This window comes from Thalassophryne amazonica, chromosome 22 (assembly GCF_902500255.1).
Source record: "Thalassophryne amazonica chromosome 22, fThaAma1.1, whole genome shotgun sequence".
In the NCBI taxonomy this organism is placed as follows: Eukaryota; Metazoa; Chordata; class Actinopteri; order Batrachoidiformes; family Batrachoididae; genus Thalassophryne; species Thalassophryne amazonica.
The window spans coordinates 7201665-7224701 of record NC_047124.1 but is presented as its reverse complement, the minus strand read 5'-3'; the positions used below and the strand labels follow the sequence as shown (position 1 = coordinate 7224701).

The following is a 23037-nucleotide window of genomic DNA, read 5'->3' as shown; positions in this document are numbered from 1 at the left end:
TGAGTTAGTATCTTCAATGCCAATTTGTATTTTTAATGGTGTACATTTAATGGATTTAGAATTATTTGGAAATCTTGCATAATTAGCTTTTTTAAATTTAAACATTAAATGTGCATAAAACTTTTGCATAGTACTATAAATTTATTATGTATTTGATAGTTTAATTTGGGTTAAAATAGCAGCGGTTTGTAAAAACGGATTGTGGTGATTTTTGCAACCCAGTCTCACGGATTGTCGTGATTCGGCAGTACGAAATATACATTAATCTATTGGTTTGTCATTGTCAGGAAAAGTGCTAAATTTTCATCATGCAGCATGAATTCATTATAATTCATTCCGTGATGACCGCACAGAATTAAAAGTGCAGTGGGGGTTGTGGTGGTTATGGTTAAGGTCAGGGGTAGAAGTAGGGTTAGTAATAGTGAGTTAAAAAAAAAACAAAAAAACACCGTCACGAAAATCGAATAATTTCGTGGAGTACGAAAAAAAATGTGAGACTGGGCTGGATTATTGTTTAAAATTGCATTTTTTTTTTTTTTTTTTTATTCAAAACGTGTAGTTGCTGATGAACGGTCTGTTATAACCGTTCCGGTCTCCCCTACACTGGGGTTCGTTCGGAAGTGTTCGGGTGTTGTCGGCCTCTCTCGGCGCCAGAGGGCAGAGCGAACGAGCGTCTCCTCCAGCCTCATCCAGCGAAGCGCGGTGACACCTGGGCGGGAGGAGGAGAGCTCTCTGACGGCCAAAGCGGCTCCGCAGGTTCGTTTCGACCCACTGCGGAACTTAGTCGACTTACTTTTTTTTTATTCCTGGAGGGAGTGGGGGAAAATTCTCTTAACTAGCTGGAGTGTCGCAACTTTTCACAACTTTGAGAATTGACTTTTTAATCACCGGCACAGAGAGTTTTGTCGGGCGGGAGGCTGCGCCGCTTCTTTCCGCCTACCTGCCGCTCGCGCTGGGGTTAATCACTTGAGGAATGCGGAGCCATTAGCTGGAGGAGCGGAGCTGGAAGTTTAAAACTTGCCTAAAGTTGCTTTGGAACGTATCACAAAGGGATAATGGCCACTGGAGGATTTAAATCGAACGCGACTACGGATTTTTTAGAGGAGTGGAAGGCCAAAAGGGAGAAAATGAGAGCTAAAATGCTCGGGGACATCGCCGCGGCTACCGGAGCTCCTTTAGCCGCCGGCCGGGAAACGCTCACCAACAACGGCGGCCCCGCTGGGAACTGCCTGCCTCCCACCCCGGTCCCTCGGTCCTCTTCCGGCACGGCTCCAAAGAGAGCCGAGGAGGAACCGCAGCACACGGCGGCGAGCAGCCTGAATAAGACGCCGACGCCGCCGCCTCCGCAGTGCGTGTCCCCAGACAGCAGCCCCGCGGCGGCGGCCGACAGCGACAAGGAGACTCCGTCACCCGGTAAAGGCAAGGAGAAGAAGAGCGCCGGACCCAGCGCCAGGAAGGGCAAAGGTCAGATCGAGAAGAGGAAACTGAGGGAAAAGCGCAGGTCAACAGGTGTCGTCAATATGCCGTCCAACGAGGTGAGCCAGGCCGCTCCGGCTCCCTCCTGCAGGGTGTTCTTGAGCTGGCCACCTGTGAGAAACATGCTTCTCTATGATTCTTACCATGCAATTATCTAGAAACTTTTGATCACTTAAAAAAAATGGAGGATTAATATATAAAAAGTGTTTTTTTGTAGGCTTTTAAACCTGTCCAATTTTATTGCGATTGAAAACAAATTGTGACAATCTGCCTGCCTCCTGCAGGGTGTTCTTGAGCTGGCCACCTGTCAGAAACGTGCTTCTCTATGATTCTTACCATGCAATTATCTAGAAACTTTTGGTCACTTAAAAAAATGGAGGATTAATATATAAAAAGTGTTTTTTTTTTTTTTTTTGTAGGCTTTTAAGCCTGTCCAATTTACTGCAATTGAAAACAAATTGTGACAATCTGCCTGCCTTCTGCAGGGTGTTCTTGAGCTGCACTGCTGTTTGATTTTTCTCCACACACGTGTCCAGAAATGTCATCACTTAAAAATAGGGGAGATTAAATATAAAAAGTGTACACTCTTAAACATTAAAAATCATTGCCTGATCAATTTTATTGCATTTGAAAATGATTTGCAGGGTGTTTCTGAGCTGGCCAGCTATTGTAAATGGGGCGCTGTGATCCAGTAGTGTGAAACATGTGGAAACTATAAAAACCTTTTCTAGTCTTCTTGCTGACAAAGCCTTGTTAATAAGATTTTTAAAATATGACAGAATATTTCAATTTCATTCATCACTATATGGAAATAATCCTCAGCAGCCAGATGATCAGTTAGTTTTGATCCTGTAAGGATTTAGGCCACAATTTGGATGAAAGTTTGTAAAGAATTGTTTTTGCATTTACAAAATAAATAAAATATTGGAATTGAAAATACTATCTCTTGAAGGGTGTTTTTGAGCTGGCCAGCTTTTGTAAAGTGTGTTTTTCAGCCAGTCACCAGTTGCTTTTGAAACGTTAAATGTCATATTCTAACAAAATCTGAATTTGTAAAATTTTTTTATTGGTTTTGTTTCTTTGGGCGTTCATGTTAAAAATCATAAAACTCCATCTCTACAAAATCAAATACCTTGTTTACAAGCAGAATTTTGGCCTGAAATGACATATGTCACAGAAGTCCATATTTGGATGACTGGTTGTTCTGAGACACACCCACTGGGCCAGGCTGCACTCTGTTGGCCACGCCCACATACAGCCTGGGAGATAGACATAGGTGGTTTGCATATGGAGAGTGGGCGTGGCCAGCATTACTTTGTCTTTTCCCTGTTACAATTTTTTATTGCATTTTCTGTCATTTGTGCTGTTCCATTGTGAAATATTTCACTCTACTACTTTTTTCACCTTGTGTACAAAAGTGTCTTAAAAAAATGATGTTGGACCATCGATTCTCTGGTCTTTGTTTGTAACCAGACCATAAAACCGCTTTTGTAGCTGTGGTAACATTAGACTTGAACATTCCAGTTTGCATGTGGTCCCAGAGTCTCTAAATTCCTCTCGCGCCTGTGTCTGGTTTAATGAGGCCCTTGTGTGGTTGCGGTGCTGCTGGATGTGGAGTTCTGAGGTGGTGCTGAGGTGTTCACAGTGAATTATGAAACAGCTTTGGCTAATTCCTGCGGCTGGCGTACATGTGGCAATATGAAGCCGCGTCGTGGTGGACCTCGTCATGCCAACCAACGTCTGCAGCAGTTACTGTGCACATTAACGTGCATGTTATACCTGTGGTCAGCGTGGAACCGCTATGTTGTAACGCTTCCTGTTGAAGGTCCCACATGTGATGGAGCTCCTTGCCCCCGATCGGCAGCGGTTGGTGTTGGACGAGTCCGTCGGTTGGCCACGTAGTGTTATGAGGTGTTGAGTTTGTAACGCTCTGAGCCGTGCCAGCGATGTTAGATTGTGCCCACAGGCAGCAGATTAGGGGTACAGTGGGTGAGCGGGTGCTTAAATCAGGGAGGTAATCTGATGGAGGGCTGTGCACGTTCTGGTGAACGGGGGACAGAACTGGAAGTCTCTGAGCTGATGTGGAATGCTGAGGTCTGACCACAGTTTGTATAAAAGTCCTCACGTCAGCGAATTATCTGTTCGATACAGCGACACATTTTACTCTGCTCGAATAGGATGAACAAAAACTCAAAGATCCAGAAACGTTTCAGATTGTGCACCGACGCAGCATCTTTGATGGATGGATTGTGGCGACTCGTCCAAACCATCAGTGAATGTTTTTTGATTATTCTTACCATCGAGGCCACTTCCTCACTTGTACAATAAAAAGTAAACTAAAAACAAGATTATTATTTTTTTCTTTTTCAGAATGCTTGTTTGATTAAAGCTACAGTGTGTATGATTTGGTGTCACCTAGTGGTGAGGTTGCATATTGCATCACTGTGTTGTTTCCCCTTTATGTTTTCTCTTCTTTGGTGTTTTGGATTCATGTTCTGTCACCTTCTCTGGTGATAAATAATATGTTTGATCGCCTTTTTTTTTTTTTTAAGCGGGTTCTCAAACTGGTTGGCCAGCAATAGGAACCAGTAGGTAATTTTTCCCAACTGTAGTCACACTGTGTAATAGCTACCTCAAAATGTTTTTAGCACCATAACTACCTGCTGATTTTGCACTCTTAACTACGCCTTCCGCCACCTTTTGTGCTTTATTACATGCACAACTGTGCAATTTATCCTGTGCAATAATTTGACCATATCTATACATACTATATATATATATATATATATATATAGTAATTATGAATGTGTTCTCAAACTGGTTATCCAGCACTAGGAACCAGTAGGTCATTTTTATTTTTTAATATATTTTATAGATATTTTTATTCATTTTATTACATGCACAACTGTACATGTAATAAAATAACAGCTCATATTTTTCTCATCCACCTTTAAAAGTACAATCTGTTTCTGTCAGCTATTTGACCTTGTGACCTCTGAGTCGTGCTTATTGGGGCTTGATGCAAAAAGAGGAAAAAAAAAAAAAACATTTAAGAAAAGTAAAACCAATCGGGTGCGCAGCAGGCTCAGAGTGCTTTTGTAGAATGTTTGTGCTGCTTCTTCTGTTGCATATAAAAAGGGACCAAAGTATGTAAATGAGATCCGCCTCACACAATCTGCCTTTGTGATGTGAATATGAGTGGACAGGTGTGAATAGACATTCTGGGGGGATTATCTGCCCACTCGTTTTATGGAGCATAAAAGCTGCTGAGTGGTGTTTCAGAGCATCATGGGAACTCAAGCTTCTGCCTGGAATAAGCTCGGCGCTCTACGCTAGGCCACCTCTCACGTTCCAGGAAGGTGTCTCCTTACAGCTGCTGCTCACATTAGGGTGCATTGTTGCCAGCCCTGACCTTTGACCTACCTGTGATGCATTTCTAAAACTCAGGAATGTGGAAGCACTCAGATTGAGATGGGGGGGGTAAGCGTGTTTCCCGCCGGTCACGCTGCAGCCGTGATGGTGAATCACGTCGTTCTTTGTGTTGGTTTGAACCGTCTGGTGGAGTTGGACACCTGGATCTGACCGCAACAGGCTGCTGCTGCTGCTCGCGGAGCTGCCGGGTCTTGTGCAGCCATGCCGCTGCTTGCTAAAGGCGCCACTGCAAAGGTCAACAGGTTTAACGCGCGATACTTCACCGTGCGCGCTCAGGCAGTTAGCACAGTGGTGATAGGATGAGACGGCAGACAAGGGGTTATCCTTGTTCAGCAGGTTCCTTTGTGAATTTGGGGAATTCCCAAATCCCATTGAGATCTGCTCTTTGTCCGAAAACGTTTAAATCACGCTGAAATACATGAATGGTTTTATTACTGGACCTTAAAGCTACAGTGTGCAGGATTTAGGGGCATTTATTAGCGTAAATGGAATATATTGTTCATACCTGTGACAGCGGTTTTCTTGAGTTCAGAGACGGCCGCGTTGCACTGCTATGTTCATACAGTAGCCCAAACGAGACATACTTACTCTGCCATTTCTGATTTTGCAGTGTGGACAGAAGACGGAAGAAAACCGGTCGCTAATGCAGGATAGCAAATTTCAGAACCCTCAGATTTTCCCTCAACTTCCCCTTAACTGCAGAATCGGAAGCAAACGGAGAAGAGACGGAGCGATTCACTTCCACCCCCTCCGCCCCCCAATTCTGCAAGTGCAAATCCTTTTGACACACATTAATCTGCAAATGTGTTGCAAAGGTCAAAGTGCAGGGAGTTGTTGGAGAGGTTGCAGTTATTGACTTGGATTAAAGTTTGCAGCTATCATTATATTTATGTAATTATCCATCTGCGGATTTGTGCATATTTTTTGTCAAGAGTTTGAAGATTTTCCTACCAGTGAAAATAAGTTCAGGACCCCCCCCCCCCCCCCCCCGCAAGCTCCCACATGTGTACTTTCCCCCTGTGACTTGTTGGAAAGTGAAAATGTGAACATAGTTTTGAATTTCTGGCATCATGAAACATATTTACTATCACGATAATCCACTTTGAGATGCTTTTCCACTTTAAACAAGTTGGAACAAATGAAAAACTTGTTTTGAACTGATTCAATGGTCTAAATTTGAGAAAAAGTGATTTTTTTGGATGTGGCCAGTTAAATGTCTGATTGTAACAAAACTTTGATCTCTGTGTGGCAGATCAGGGGTTAATGTATAATTAATATTAGAAAGCTGTGTGATGCGTGAAAGTGAATGTGGACGGTGACGTCGTGTCACATTTTACAGCCGCGGTCATGAACGCTAACCCCTGTTTGTTTGTCAAATCTGCTTTGAGTTGGCATCTGTGTCAAAGAATGCAGGAATGTTAATTTGCGTTGGGTGGAGCGTGTTCCACAGGCTCTTAAATTCTTCTCCAAACAAGGTCACATCACCAGAGTAAATGCCTCCGAGGTGTTCTCACCGGCGGAGGTAACGCCGCGTTGTTTCATACATGGAAAACAGGAATATTTCTTCAAATGAGCTTTCTCAAGCCGGCAGTGTTCCCAGGAACATTTTGTTTTGGTTGATTCTCTGGAATGAACTTTAGACTGTGTACGTGGGCCACTGAAACTGGAACGTATTCAAAGAACAGCTAAAAAACAAGTCCCAAGAGCTGTATTGGGGAGACTTGAAGGAAAGAAAGAGGAAATGATGTTTATATGATTCTGCAGTGCAGTGCGCACTCCCGGGGGTCTATCAGCACCTCGTAAAGAGCACAATTCCCTCGTAAATCGCTGCAGCCACGTGTTTGTGTTCACTTAATGTTACATAAGCTTTGCGTCTCATTAATCAATCAATCAACTTTTTTCTTGTATAGCGCCAAATCACAACAAACAGTTGCCCCAAGGCGCTCCACATTGCAAGGCAAGGCCATACAATAATTATGAAACACAGTCTACGTCTAAAGCAACATAACCAAGGGATGGTTCAGGGTCACCCGATCCAGCCCTAACTATAAGCCTTAGCGAAAAGGAAAGTTTTAAGCCTAATCTTAAAAGTAGAGAGGGTATCTGTCTCCCTGATCTGAATTGGGAGCTGGTTCCACAGGAGAGGAGCCTGAAAGCTGAAGGCTCTGCCTCCCATTCTACTCTTACAAACCCTAGGAACTACAAGTAAGCCCGCAGTCTGAGAGCGAAGCGCTCTAATGGGGTAATATGGTACTACGAGGTCCCTAAGATAAGATGGGACCTGATTATTCAAAACCTTATAAGTAAGAAGAAGAATTTTAAATTCTATTCTAGCATTAACAGGAAGCCAATTAGAATCACCCTGACTGATTCAGTATCAGGTGGCATCAGGCCAACAACAACAACAAAAAAAACGGGAAGCAGCTCTGGCAAGCTATCATGCATGAACTAAAGCGCATAGTGCAAAATGACAAACAGATTGCCATTTGCCGTCCCTTTCAGGTGTCCGTGTTTAGATGGTAGACTCAAGCAAGAGGGTTTCTTGCCAGGAAAAATATCTGCACACAAACCATCACAGTGCACGAGCAGAGTTATTTTCATTATCAGTGACTCGATTAGATGTTAATAGAGCCCGATCAATAAGTTGGACTGCCGGTAAGCCATCAGCCGATGCAAGAGGTGAAATTTTATTGTTATTGGCACACAGTTTGCACCCATTTTATCCAGGTCACTGTTGTACACTACACACTCACTGGCCACTTTATTAGCTACACCTTGCTAGTACCGGATTGGATCCCCTTTTGCCTTCAGAACCGCCTTAATTCTTTGTGGCATAGATCCAACAAGGTGTTGGAAACATTCCTCAGAGATGTTGGTCCATATTGACATGATGGCATCATGCAGTCAGTCGCTGATTCTCCACTGACATCAACAAGACATTTTCATCCACACAAATGCTGCTCTTTGGACATAGTCTCTTTTTTGGACCATTCTCTGTAAATCCGAGAGATGGTTGTGGCTGAAAATCCCAGTAGATCAAGAGTTTCTGAACTACCCAGGCCAACCCGTCTGGCACCAACAACCATGCCACATTAAAAGTCATTTAAATCCCCATTCTGGTGCTCGGGTTGAACTTCAGCAAGTCGTCTTCATCACATCTAAAATCCTAAATGCGTTGAACTGCTGCAATGTGATTATCTGATTATCTTATTTGTGTTAACAAGCAATTGAACAGGTGTACCTAATAAACTGGCCAGTGAGTGTGGATTATTAATGAAAAGCACTTACATCCCCTCCCCTCATGCACCATGCATGCAAGAGCAACAGTGTAATGTCATGCAAAATCCAAATAATTACACATCTTGTCTAAACTGTTCGGTTTGGGTTAACCAGGGGCAGGAAGGCGCGAGGCTATGGCCAAAGGCGACTTGAGACATTTATCACCTCTGCTGCACTCAGAGAGACACTGCAGCTGTTTTCTGGCTAATCATTAACTCCTGAATGGGTCCCAATCAGGACACAGAAGCCTGATATCAGTGAGGTATGATGGCCTTGGCGTTAATTTGTGTTAACTTGAGTCCCAAAGTAAACCCGATGCAGAGCAGAAGCAGTTTCTCGGTTTTTAAGGTCTTGCTGAATAAACTGGTTGGACCCTGTGTACATCATAACTAAGGCTGATGTGTAACCACGTTTGTTGTTTAATCTGGAGGCGCAGGGTCACGCCGCACTGAATGCATCTCCCCTCATGTGACACCGGACTCGAGCGTGTTCATGGAATATTTTTAGACCTCTCACAAGACCTTCTAGCCCCCGTTCTTCTCATTACCAGCACGCACCTTGAGAACATTAGCACGGGCTGGTGCAGAAGGGACACGCAGCTTATAGAATCATACTGTTTGGGGTTTAATCCTAATCATTTGCAGTGGCATGCGGAGATAAGCACAAATTGGTTTCATGCCTCCATTTTTCTGGATGCGGCCTGCTCCTGGTGTGTGGTTGTTGTTAGACTCTCTGTACTTAGCCACTGGGCGTCTCGCTAGTTTGACAGTTTAAACGCAGCAGGGAGCGCTGAGTAAGAAAGTGATGGAAAGTGTGTGTGTGTCTGTGTGTGTGAGTTTGCCATTTTGTGTCTGATAATCTGTTGGACATTCCTGTGTGTCGCCTGACGAATGCAGGGAATTTGTGAAACAGCTTTAATCAGGCCACTCTGCATGATTAGGCATTTGGGAGCCCGACTGTTTGGATTCATTAAGGGAACCCACAGTCCGTCCGTCCCCCACCCCCCGCTGCCATCTCCTTAAAATTCTGGTGCGTTTGTGTGTCTGTCACCTGTAACCAGCACTCCAACTTCAACTAAAGGTACCTTGACACTTGCACGAATTTTATCTCCGCACTGGCACGCAGGATTGCGTAAGACTGCTCACGCAATTGCATGAGTAAGTAAACTTGCCGTGAACTGTTGTAAACTGCATGTGAACTGTGCGTGGCTGCGTGCCAGTGGGCAAAGAAAATTTTGAAATGTTCAAAAGGCCTGGCACGCTTTAATTTCGTGAACTAATCGTGAATGTTACACAACCTATTCGAGAACACCGTGTGTCACTGCATGTGTCATTGCGCGCAGCGCATCTGAATGGCAAGATGTTACATCTATAATAAACATAATTTTACAGATACATTATCTAACTCAAGAAGGAATGAAAATGCAACTGTTTTACCAATCCATTACAATATAAGTATTATAAATAATTAGCTTTGAGTCAAGATTCCAAATGCATTCTCCACCACACAATGTGCATGAGACAACCTGTAGCTGTAGATAATTTCTCTGTGATTCTGAGAGTGAAGAGAGATGGTTTTATCAGCCAAATTCTGAGAGCAAATGCATCATCGGCTACAAAATTATTATTTTATATAGCGCGGCATCCAGCGGGACAAAGCGCGGCGTCCAGCGGGACAAAGCGGGTCGCATTGGCACGAGGAATTGCGCAGCATTGCGGGGATCAAGTTCGTGCAATTGTGAAGGTGGCATAAGACTTGATTTCATTGTTGACATTCTCGATAACGGTGTCAAATCACAACATCGAGATGAAATGGTATGAAAACTTTCCATCGCGATCATAGTGACCAAACTTATCACGATTATCTGTATTATTGTGATATTGTTAAAATATGTTTAAAAGCTTCAGAAAGCACCAATACACGAACTGAAATAGTTTCAACAAGTTTTAAATATGTATTTATCATATTAAAATATTAACAACTAGTGGCCCGTCCAGGGAGGGCACTGCCTATCACCTAGTGCCCCCCCCCCTCTCCTCAGATACCTTTGATTGGAGTAATCCAGTATAGAATATAAATGAATGAATGATTATTAAAATAACAGGGTTAGGTTTTTAGACAGTCTAAAAGCTCTTTTCACCAGGACACTTACAACTGGTTTAACCAGTTTAGTGGATCTAAAATGGGCAAAAACTTATATAAACGTACCTTTTAATGTCATATACTCACTGTGTATGTACCCTTTACTGATGTACTAACATCTATACTTGCTGTTTGATAATTGTACACTGTTTACAGACTGTTTATAATGTGGCAGGAACATTAGGTTGGTGGGAAAAATTGGAGAGTTTTTGATTATGGGGGTGTGGGGGGCACAAATTGGTGCAATATTAACAACACGCAAATTGATTGATGACACTTGTTTTAGAATGTCTTATTAAACCCTTTTTATAGAAACAATCACATCATAATTACTAACATTCCAATCTGATTTACTGCCAGTATCATTTGTAAGAAATCACAAATTGAAATATTGTATGGTGTCTGACTATCCGCGCATTGGAAACAAACCCACCCACCCCCGCAAGAATCCGTTGATCCCCTTATTTTAATGAAAGTTGGTTAAAAGGCCACCCTGGATTAAACTATTTTTTATAAAAGTTGATTAACCACCCACCTGAAAACAGACCAATTTCTTGATTGCAACACATCGTAAAAAGCAAAAAATGAGTTTTCGCGATATTTTTCTTGTCACTTCCGCGTTGTACCTTTGACTGCGTTATCAGTGTGAGCTGGTAGCAGTCACATGACAATGATGTCGATTTTAGAGTTTGCAGTACGAGAGAAGAACAGATCTGGTGCTAAAATTATGAGTCATTTGTCATAATATTATTTTTATTTATGATGAAATCAGACATTTTATTGCAATATATAGAGGCATGGGTGTTCCGACAAATGTAATAGTGGCCACGCTCGTGCATCCGTCCACCCTACGATTTTCAGGTAAACTGTCATGTGGAATGCCCAGGGCATGCAGAACGGCGAGTACGGTAACCCGAAGTGATAACAGCACTATAGTTCTATAAATGCTTGAAGTGGCTTCAGAGAGAGAGGTTTTGCTACCTCTTTTGAATTAGGTGTGAGAAACATTTAATTTAATTTAATAAACATTTCCACAATTATATTTTGTCACATTCTGTTTTTACCACATACTTTGAAGTAGAGATTTCCAGTGTATCCCTTACATATGGGTCTGTGTTGTTGTACATTACCACGTCACAGAATTTTGCAATATTCTTTTTTATTTTAGAATGATTTCTAATATATGTTTTCCTATTTTGTATGTTTGACAGTTAAAACCTGTTTTTGCGAAGGTGTTTTATGCCGGGTATTTATCGCGTTTTAACCATGACACCTCTAAAATGTTCCAGTCCTGTAAAATAATAACACAGCCAAGACCTTATTAAACATGTAACTTTTAACAGTTAGTGATGAAACATGGATATTTTGGTATGGTTCTCAGAAATTGGCAGAGTTGGGGGTAAATTTATTTTATTTTGTAAAAATCATGATGATAAATCACCGGATTTACTCCAGACATGGTGAAAAGGTGCAGAAAAGTAAGTAGAGTGAAAGTAGACTGGTGATGCAGACAGTCGGCCTCAATCATGTTTGTATGAGTGAATGAACACCAACAAATGCAGGTTTCACGCACCGCCTCTGTGTTATGTCACCGTGGATCTCCGCGTTCAAACTGTTATCGGCCAGGGTGGATTTACACATGCTTCCTGTGTAGCTCCACATGAACAAAAACAAATTCCTCCTGCGGCAGTCTGAGGCCGCCAAGAGCGAAAGTGAAACACGGGCCAGGAGAATATCTGCTTCACTGGAGGATATTTTCATCAAAATAAGAAAATAGTTTCCAGTGGGACTGAAATGACAGTGACCAGGTCGGATTTTGATGAAAAAATGATATTATGAATCTCTAATTGACCAAATGCAGATTCCCCTTCTGCAGAACATAACCCCAATATCAAGATTTGAATTTAAAATTTAAATATAGAAGCTGTGAAGTGCAAAACAGCAAAATTTTATAAAATGTTTTGCAGGGATTCTGCTGCCATATTCTGAAACATGAGGATTGGCTACATTTCTTTTTTATAACAACATGCAGTCACGGTTTGTGCACAGACCACCCTAAACCTTTACCCAACCAAGAACACATGAAACCAAGTAGAGTTTGGGGTTGTTTCAGGGGAGTTCAGACTGATGTTTAGGTCCTGAGACCAGTGTTGATTTGGTTTAAGGTGGTCTGCCCAGTTTTGACAAACGGTACAATGCTGGGGGACAACCATCGCCAATAAATATGAATTTAATGATTTATTTTAAGGAACAAATGACAACCACCATCCATCAAATGTCAAACGCAACAAGAGAAGAACCATGATAGAAAAATGACACCATGAAGTCATAATAAGAATCAGAATCAAATTTGTTGCCAGGTAAGTTCTCACATACAAGGAATTTGATCTGGTGTCATAGGTGCATAAAAACGAAAAGGAAATAATAAATAATAAATAATAAAAAGAAAAGGAAATAATACTTCTGTAAAAGTAAAGGGGCCAAATAGCCAAATAGTGAATAAATGGTGAATAAATGTAACATAGTGGAATGGGGCTGTGCAAAGGCATGCAAATGTGGAGGGATGTTCAGTCTGTACTTTGTGGGAGTGTTGGCGGGGGTGGGCAGGGTAAATGGGGTTCTCTGGCATTATAAGTCTAACTGCAGATGGAAAGAAGCTGTTTTTGTGTCTTGAGGTTTTATTCGTGAAGGACCTCAGCCGTTTGCCAGAGGGGAGGGTGAAAAAAGTTTGTGTCCTGGGTGAGAGGGATTGGCCACTATCTTCTGTCACTACCTACAAATAATAATAACCAAATTTGTACTTAAAAACAAAAGTCCAAGAAGTGTCCGTAGTGTGCCTCCTACATTCGTTAAGCAAACAGACTTTTGATTGGTTTTGGGTGATCTCTGCTATGTGAAATATCAGTTGCTTTGGTCTCTGGGTGGTTTTTGGATTTTTTTTTTTTTTTGTGGTCTGGCCATTTCCAAAGCTGTCAGTTTGGTGTTTTGTGGTGTGAGTACGACGCTCTGTCGGTCTGAGTGTGTCGTGGTCATGCCCAAACCAATGGCTGGCCATCAAAAAGCAGATCAGTGCACAGTATAGTGTACGATAAATAAATTCTCTAAGCGCTCTAAGAGCAGAGAATTTTACATACCAACTGTTTAACAGATTCATCCTACAAATAATTAACCAGCAATGAAAATAATTAATTTCTGCCCAAGTTCAGTCAGGATCATGGGCAGAGATATTGTAGATGTCTGGCACGCTGGTTTCTGTTTTTTGTGGCGTTATCTGCAATGTTACTGGCTTTTCCAAAATGTTTTGTCTTCACTTAGTTGTGTTTTGTACTTTAGGGCCACCATACAAGGTTGTGTAATCATACAGGAAGTTGTGTTTCAGTCGAATCAGGTCAGTAAGTGTCTTTTTGTACCAAATTTAACAACGGATATATAAATACATCAGATAAGTGCAATTGCCTGTTTCAGACTAGCACAAATGTGGTTGCACTAGTTGGCCAATTTCTCACAAAGTTCTTTAAGTCCTCTGTGGGGGAAAAAATGGCAAAGATCAGATTCCATCCACGGAACTTGTCCTCTCCATTTCCTGTGAGTGAATAAGATGTTTGAGGATTTGTGTTGTGGTTGAATAAGTTCGATGGAAATGAAAAATTGAGAAAATATGAAGCCCTGGTGCACCCCAACAAGTGGAGTAATTTAATTTTTCACTCTGACAGATTTAATGCCTGAATATCATGTAGATGTGGCGGCAGTTCCCTCTTGGCTAACATGTTTGAAAAATTGCACATAGGATACAGAAAGCGCACATCAAACAGACCGTTCAGCGAAGCGGTCCGGGAGGCCCAGGACGCTACCAAAGTCTGGAAATGAAATACAAATGTGGCCACAAAGTGTGAAGCCTTGATCTTCAAGCCTTTGAGCTCAACAAGGGAGTTTGAAATTGGCTTCAGTGGAGAGAGCGAGAGGACACGGCTTGTGTTCACGCTTGCGCCTTGAATCTGCAGTTTGTGTGCACATTTTTTATCTTTAAATTATTGAACTGAATGTGCTGCCACAGTGCCGAAGCTGTTGAAATGGGCTCCGTCCTTCCAACAACAACTTTTCACATACTCGAGATATTTTTGGTGTAAGTTCATTTTAAAACTTTCGACTGAGCTCAGAATGCGCCGACCTTGACTGTCCCTCTGCTCTGCACAACTTCTACCTCCTTCAAACTACCTGAGTTTATTGTTCCAGCAACCTCTGCTGGAGTGGGACATTTGTGCAGTAGTTTGTTGTGCACTAGAAGTGTGTAGTTTCAGAATGTGAGCATCAGTTTTACGGATTTGGTCCAAAGTGGATTCCTCCTGGAACTGATTCTGTAGTAAATCCTCACATTTGCCGATGATGTGATTCAGTTTGTTTAAATTTTGTGCCTTAAGAGAAGCTTCTCTGAGCATTAGTAATTAAATAAAAGTGTCATAGTGGCTTTTTATGTGCAAGGTTACAGATTATTTTACAATAAAATATAAAATGAAACTTAAAAAATTAAAACACACCACAGGCACAATAATAACACAATTAACAACACAAGGTTTTTAAAATTAAGTATTTTAACTGCTCTGACTGCAATGCTCAAATACAGTTTTTATATTGCAGAATTTTGATGGCCTTAGATTAATTATAGCGATTAATGAAATTGTTTGCGGATGAAAACATCAGGTTATCATATTTTCTGGTGTACAAGTCACACCTCCAAAAAAAAAAAAAAAAAAAAAGCCGCTTGAAGAGGAAAAACCATATAAGTCACACCTTTTTCCTGTACTATCACCTCTTTAATTTGGCATTTTTGTTCATTGTTGTAATGTACTTTTTATTATTGGCATTTATTTTTTATTATTAGAGTTTATTTTGTTTAGTGCTTTGATTCCTGGGAAGTCCTTAATCAATCAATCAATCAATTTTATTTATATAGCGCCAAATCACAACAAACAGTTGCCCCAAGGCGCTTTATATTGTAAGGCAAGGCCATACAATAATTACGTAAAAACCCCAACGGTCAAAACGACCCCCTGTGAGCAAGCACTTGGCGACAGTGGGAAGGAAAAACTCCCTTTTAACAGGAAGAAACCTCCAGCAGAACCAGGCTCAGGGAGGGGCAGTCTTCCGCTGGGACTGGTTGGGGCTGAGGGAGAGAACCAGGAAAAAGCCATGCTGTGGAGGGGAGCAGAGATCAATCACTAATGATTAAATGCAGAGTGGTGCATACAGAGCAAAAAGAGAAAGAAACACTCAGTGCATCATGGGAACCCCCCAGCAGTCTAAGTCTATAGCAGCATAACTAAGGGATGGTTCAGGGTCACCTGATCCAGCCCTAACTATAAACTTTAGCAAAAAGGAAAGTTTTAAGCCTAATCTTAAAAGTAGAGAGGGTGTCTGTCTCCCTGATCTGAATTGGGAGCTGGTTCCACAGGAGAGGAGCCTGAAAGCTGAAGGCTCTGCCTCCCATTCTACTCTTACAAACCCTAGGAACTACAAGTAAGCCTGCAGTCTGAGAGCGAAGCGCTCTATTGGGGTGATATGGTACTATGAGATCCCTAAGATAAGATGGGACCTGATTATTCAAAACCTTATAAGTAAGAAGAAGAATTTTAAATTCTATTCTAGAATTAACAGGAAGCCAATGAAGAGAGGCCAATATGGGTGAGATATGCTCTCTCCTTCTAGTCCCCGTCAGTACTCTAGCTGCAGCATTTTGAATTAACTGAAGGCTTTTCAGGGAACTTTTAGGACAACCTGATAATAATGAATTACAGTAGTCCAGCCTAGAGGAAATAAATGCATGAATTAGTTTTTCAGCATCACTCTGAGACAAGACCTTTCTAATTTTAGAGATATTGCGTAAATGCAAAAAAGCAGTCCTACATATTTGTTTAATATGCGCTTTGAATGACATATCCTGATCAAAAATGACTTCAAGATTTCTCACAGTATTACTAGAGGTCAGGGTAATGCCATCCAGAGTAAGGATCTGGTTAGACAACATGTTTCTAAGATTTGTGGGGCCAAGTACAATAACTTCAGTTTTATCTAAGTTTAAAAGCAGGAAATTAGAGGTCATCCATGTCTTTATGTCTGTAAGACAATCCTGCAGTTTAGCTAATTGGTGTGTGTCCTCTGGCTTCATGGGTAGATAAAGCTGGGTATCATCTGCGTAACAATGAAAATTTAAGCAATGCCGTCTAATAATACTGCCTAAGGGAAGCATGTATAAAGTGAATAAAATTGGTCCTAGCACAGAACCTTGTGGAACTCCATAATTAACCTTAGTCTGTGAAGAAGATTCCCCATTTACATGAACAAATTGTAATCTATTAAATAAATATGATTCAAACCACCGCAGCACAGTGCCTTTAATACCTATGGCATGCTCTAATCTCTGTAATAAAATTTTATGGTCAACAGTATCAAAAGCAGCACTGAGGTCTAACAGAACAAGCACAGAGATGAGTCCACTGTCTGAGGCCATAAGAAGATAATTTGTAACCTTCACTAATGCTGTTTCTGTACTATGATGAATTCTAAAACCTGACTGAAACTCTTCAAATAGACCATTCCTCTGCAGATGATCAGTTAGCTGTTTTACAACTACCCTTTCAAGATTTTTTGAGAGAAAAGGAAGGTTGGAGATTGGCCTATAATTAGCTAAGAAAGCTGGGTCAAGTGATGGCTTTTTAAGTAATGGTTTAATTACTGCCACCTTAAAAGCCTGTGGTACATAGCCAACTAATAAAGATAGATTGATCATATTTAAGATCGAAGCATTAAATAATGGTAGGGCTTCCTTGAGCAGCCTGGTAGGAATGGAATGTTGATGGTTTGGATGAAGTAACTAATGAAAATAACTCAGACAGAACAATCGGAGAGAAAGAGTCTAACCAAATACCGGCATCACTGAAAGCAGCCAAAGATAATGATACATCTTTGGGATGGTTATGAGTAATTTTTTCTCTAATAGTTAAAATTTTATTAGCAAAGAAAGTCATGAAGTCATTACTAGTTAAACTTAAAGGAATACTCGGCTCAATAGAGCTCTGACTCTTTGTCAGCCTGGCTACAGTGCTGAAAAGAAACCTGGGGTTGTTCTTATTTTCTTCAACTAGTGATGAGTAGTAAGATGTCCTAGCTTTACGGAGGGCTTTTTTATAGAGCAACAGACTCTTTTTCCAGGCTAAGTGAAGATCTTCTAAATTAGTGAGACGCCATTTCCTCTCCAATTTACGGGTTATCTGCTTTAAGCTGCGAGTTTGTGAGTTATACCACGGAGTCAGGCACTTCTGATTTAAAGCTCTCTTTTTCAGAGGAGCTACAGCATCCAGAGTTGTCTTCAATGAGGATGTAAAACTATTGATGAGATACTCTATTTCACTTACAGAGTTTAGGTAGCTACTCTGCACTGTGTTGGTATATGGCATTAGAGAACATAAACCTAGTTACAGCGCTTTCTGAAAGACTTCTAGTGTAATGAAATTTATTCCCCACTGCTGGATAGTCCATCAGAGTAAATGTAAATGTTATTAAGAAATTATCAGACAGAAGGGAGTTTTCAGGGAATACTGTTAAGTCTTCAATTTCCATACCATAAGTCAGAACAAGATCTAAGATATGATTAAAGTGGTGGGTGGACTCATTTACATTTTGAGCAAAGCCAATTGAGTCTAATAATAGATTAAATGTAGTGTTGAGGCTGTCATTCTCAGCATCTGTGTGGATGTTAAATGGTTATTGTAATTATTATTAATAAGAAATACGATTTATCAGTATACAAGTCGCAGTGGAGTATATGTTGCACGGCCTCTCAAAATAGAAAAAAGTGACAGTTTAATTTCTCAACATTTGTTGTTCTTGTTTTGTCCTGCAATTGTTATTTTTGTGTTTTGTTGGCCATGAATCTACATACTTGAGCACAAATTCACCCCAACTTAAAATCGCACTTAAGCATGTTCACAAACTAAAGAAGATTTTAAATGCGTACATCAAACTTTGCATAATTTGAGAGAAGAGAATATGTATTTTGAGTAAAGTCTTATTTATTATCCATTTGCGTGCGTAAATCTTAACTGTGCTTTCAGACCATCATGTTATGTCCTTAACATTGACATAAAAGGTCTGCAAAACATCCACTTGAGGGCACTATAGCGGAGGTTTCTGAGAACATCTAACATGGCGATGATTGATGAAGTTGTAATAATGTTTTTACTGGAAAGGAAACAAAAGTTTAAGCAGTGTAGAAGGAGGGGATCAAGAAATACTTAACGAAAATATTAAAACTCTTGGCAAAATATTCAATTGTTAACTCTCTTTGTAGTGTCCTTTTGTAGAGGGTTGTGTCTCACTTGAACTTTGGCTACACTGCCCCCATGACTTCTGGAGGCATTAATGCATGTTGTCACTATCTGTAAGCTTTTGGAAAGAAGACACAAATACAGAAAATATCCGTATCCATGTTTAACATTATAAATTACCCTTTTTGATCACATATTTATGTCTCCTTATTTTGTCCTGCTTTTTTGTCTATTTTCCCCTTTTGTAATAGTAAACATATAAATAATTGATGCTGGAGAAATGGGTTTAGTTTTTCTTTTGCTTGTTGCTGTCTGACCACAACAAGCATTTCGAACCTTTGAGTGAAAGTTGAACTGACGGCGGTGTCTGTGTTAAAGTCACGGCTTTGTGTTCAGAAGAGGAGACACAGAACAGTGTCTCCTGCCATTCTTTAACCTTTGCCTGTGGTGCTGGCGGCGTCCTAAAAGATTCATGGCGGGTGAAGCCGCTTAGTTTAGTGTGACAGATTGGATTTTCATCCCTGGTTTGTATTTTCAGGTATTTAACCTCCACATACTCACGTATACTCTAATAGTGCTTCACAAATTATTTACTTAAACTGCACTTAGGCACTAAACCTTGTTTGAGTTTGAGACAAAGGAGTTTTTTTTGTATGATGTCACTTGGAAGCAGTGACTTGAACGGTTTGCTGTGCAGCTCAGCAGCAGTTTGTGTACAAAGTCTTTTTTTGTATGCAAGTTGTTTGACGTGTTGGCTCTTTCGAGGGTAGTTTTTTTTTTTTTTTTTTTTGTCCTGTGCATCCGTCCTAGGAATCAAAGACTGCAGACAGGCAGCACTACCAGAATAAGGCAGGAAAAACAACAAAGTAGACACTGTTCAGAAAAGTAATGATAGGCTACCAGCCAACACCCATAGGTGCTTTATGTTCTGATGATATTTATTGTCAAGTGTTGCCAAGACAACACTTAAGTTCCACCATTTGGAGAAATACATTTCCAATATGTCTGAACAAAATGTTTTCAAGATTTGATCTGATTTGGTTCAGAAATGGTGGAACAACTGAGGGTGGGCCAAGGTCAAAGATTTGGAAAAAAGTTCATAGGCCAATGTCAAAGTTTTGGCATGCTTCTGTGCTGTGTTAAAAAAAAAAAAGTTATTTAATTTGGGAGAAAAGTGTCTGACAAGTGTGTAAATATTGCCTGGAATTGCATGTTCCAGTTTTTTTTTTTTTTTTTTGGGGGGGGGATTCTGTACTGATATAGTTACTGATTTGTAAATTAGTGGATATTTGATGTTATTTTTCATTAGTGTGTCTGCGTCATATTCCTTTGGCATTTTTAAAAAATATTTCTGGCCTGGCGAATGTTCTCATTGGTCCGGCGTCCCACCAGGCCTGTACTATTATAAGGGAAACCCACGGGACGTGTTTGCACATTTTTTTTTGGCTGTCATTCCACACCACTGTAATATACAGTAAGAGGCATACTTAATTTAAAAAAACAAGGTGGTGTGAACTTGGCAACACATGCATACACACATTCAGATGTCTTTGTAAAAAAATTATACATTAAAACTCACCAAAACATCTTCAGAAGCTTCAGATTTTGGCTCCACAAATACAGTATAATTGAGCAAAAAATCCAAACAACAAATGCAGTTTATTCTTTTCTACACTTTTTAAGTGGCTGTGACCTCAGAACGCTGTCTGTAGTTTATAGTAAAGCTGAGTACTAGCAGTAGGAGTACTCTGATCAGTCCATTTCCTCCCGATGCTTCAGAGAGAGCCGTCATAAGTAGCTGCTTGGATTGAATGTGAAATTTAATTTTGTTTTCTTCCACACTGCAAACGTGACACGTGCTCGACGGGAAACTGTCGATGCCCATGACACGGTTTCACGCAGTGGGTCAGTTCTTCACTTCCACGCTCGTGTACTCGTGTCAAACAGGTCTGATTTTTAGGCCCAGTTTATGTTGTGTGCAGTGAACTGACTTTAACCTTTCCGGTCGGTGCCGTTAGTTGCCTGGAGGGGCGGGGCGGGGTGGTGGTGGTGATGGGGGGGTGTCAGACGGTGCTTAGAGTGACTCACGGTCTGTCTCAGCGTCTGCAACCAAACACAATGGTCTCTGCACACAATAATCCCGCCTCACTCCCGCTGGAATGCAAAACATGCTGTAACGGTTTCCGATATTGTACATGTGCGCATTGTGTTACTCAGGGATCAGGTGAGGCGTGTTCCACCAGGCAGCCCCCCCCCCCCCCCAATTATATATGCGGCCACTTAATCCAATTTGTCTTTGAAGTGTCGTCAATATTCTCCAGATGAGGACTGATTATAATTTCAAACATCGTTAAACATGGTGCATTTTTCCAAACTAGAAGGTTCCCGGTTGTAGTCCACACGTGTTCTCCACCCAGTGTTGCATCAGGAAGGGCATCCGGTGTAAAAGCGGTACCAAATCAACACGCAACCCTGATCAAAAAGGGGAGGAGCCAAAAGAACAGCATGAACAGAAATTAACATCTTGCATGTTGAACTTTAAACTCACCACATATTTTATCCAACAACCTGTTGGCAAAAATGAGAACACCTCTTATCGACAGCAGGATCAACGCACACTCAGTGAATCTCGTTATTATTATTTTAAGATTTTGGCAGTTTAAGAGTTGTGCTAGTTTTGTGCATAGCTGAGCTGCAATGATTCATTGATTATTAATTGTCTATTAACTATTTTTACAGTTGACAGATTGTTTTGATTCATTTTTAAGAAAATATCAAAATTCTTTGATTTCAGCTTCTTATATGTGAATTTTTTTGGTTTATTTTACTGGCTGGTTTACTATCTGGCAGTAAATGATTAGTTGTAGCCAAAAAAAAAAAAAAGAAAAGATATTTGAAGGCGTTATCTTTGGCTCTGGATGACACTGATTGACATTTTTCACCATTTTGTTTTGCTGTTGACATTTTATGCTCCTAACAACTAATTGAGAAATTAATTGATCAGTTAATCGATTATGAAAATTATTGTTAGTGAGCCCAGGTGCATAGGCTGGACGTGATCTTTTTCTTTTTAACATTAGTTTTTCTGCCAGTACAGTTCAGATAACAATAACAGTGGATCACAATGATGGAAAAAAAAGTGAATTTTTGACCAAATATTCCCTCCCACCTTTCCGGGTTCAGCAGCCAGTTTTTCCGAGCAGCACCTCGGCATGGATCACCTCAATGATCCCTCACTTAAAACTCGTTCTAGCTTTGAATGCGCTGACTTTTCTGGCGCTCGGTCACCCCTCCCCGCCGCCTCGACCACCATGTTGTTGTCTAGTTATCATGCCGAGCACAGAAAGAATCTCTCCGAGGTATCCGTCGTTGAGTTCAGCGGGTGCTGTGACTGTGTGGGTTCACAGTCTTTCTTTTGCGGCCACGACTTAGTAATGACTCCAGATCGCTTCCTCGCCTTCTCTCTTTTCCAGCCGTCTTTGTTAATCTGTATTACTCAAACCAATCACGTTTATTTGGATGAATCTGGTGGGGGTTTTTTTTAAACCAATAACACAAGGTCATAGTGCTGTTTTTGATCAAGGCAAAGCCTGAGGTGACAGATAACAAAATCAAGCCGGCACTTTTCTAAAAATTAGGACGCTGTTTAGAATCTTAAAGGTTGCACGAGCAGTTTGGCAGCTAGTTTTCAGAGTGAATTTCAAATTCATATGTAATGCCACAATATCAATTGAGGTGCTTAAGTTTGCACAAGTGGTGGAAATAATCACTGAAGAAAAGCATGCAGATGTTTTGCAAGTACAAGTTTGTGTCGATACCCAATCGCTAGCTATCGTACCAGCTACTGTGTTGCATTGTTTTATAAATTATTGCTGTTCCAAAGGTAGATCAATAAGCAGTCAGGCTCATAGGTACTTTAGATTTGGACAGTGCCGCCGGTTTTGTGGCTGGTGAGGGAAGCCACCAAGGCGGCCGTGACAGTTGGGAAGGAGATCGAGGTTTTTGTGGCTTTTAGTCCGGCTGTGTTCTGATGTGTGATTTCACGGTGGAGTGGAACAGAGAAGGATTTTCTTAAAAATACCACATCTACAGTCTGCCAGAAGGCACATGGGAGACTCGAGCCAAGATTTGATCCATATTCTTGTGTGTACTCGAGTAAACGGCTCCTGAATTAAATAACGAACGTGCAGGAACCCGGCGGGAGGCGGTAGGCGATAAACATCCGTCATGTTACATGGGTGATTCTGTGGTAATGGAATTACAATCGCAGCACATTTTTAATGGGGAGCTAAAATATGGCCAGATTTTCCCGTCATCATAATTCCGTGTAATGTGTGTTTTGGAACCGAAATAGCAAAGCAACATCCCATTCTGCGCTAATCAAAGC

General features: G+C 41.0%; 1 protein-coding gene across 1 annotated transcript in view; it reads left to right on the top strand.

Moving 5' to 3' along the window:
• Window positions 1-686: 686 nt before the first annotated feature.
• Window positions 687-23037, top strand: part of pawr (PRKC, apoptosis, WT1, regulator) — an 82920-nt gene continuing 60569 nt past the window's right edge. The window contains exon 1 of the mRNA XM_034163890.1: window positions 687-1535. Within this exon, the coding sequence (XP_034019781.1) occupies window positions 1056-1535 (480 nt within the window). The 5' untranslated portion in view covers window positions 687-1055. The remainder of the gene's footprint in view (window positions 1536-23037) is intronic.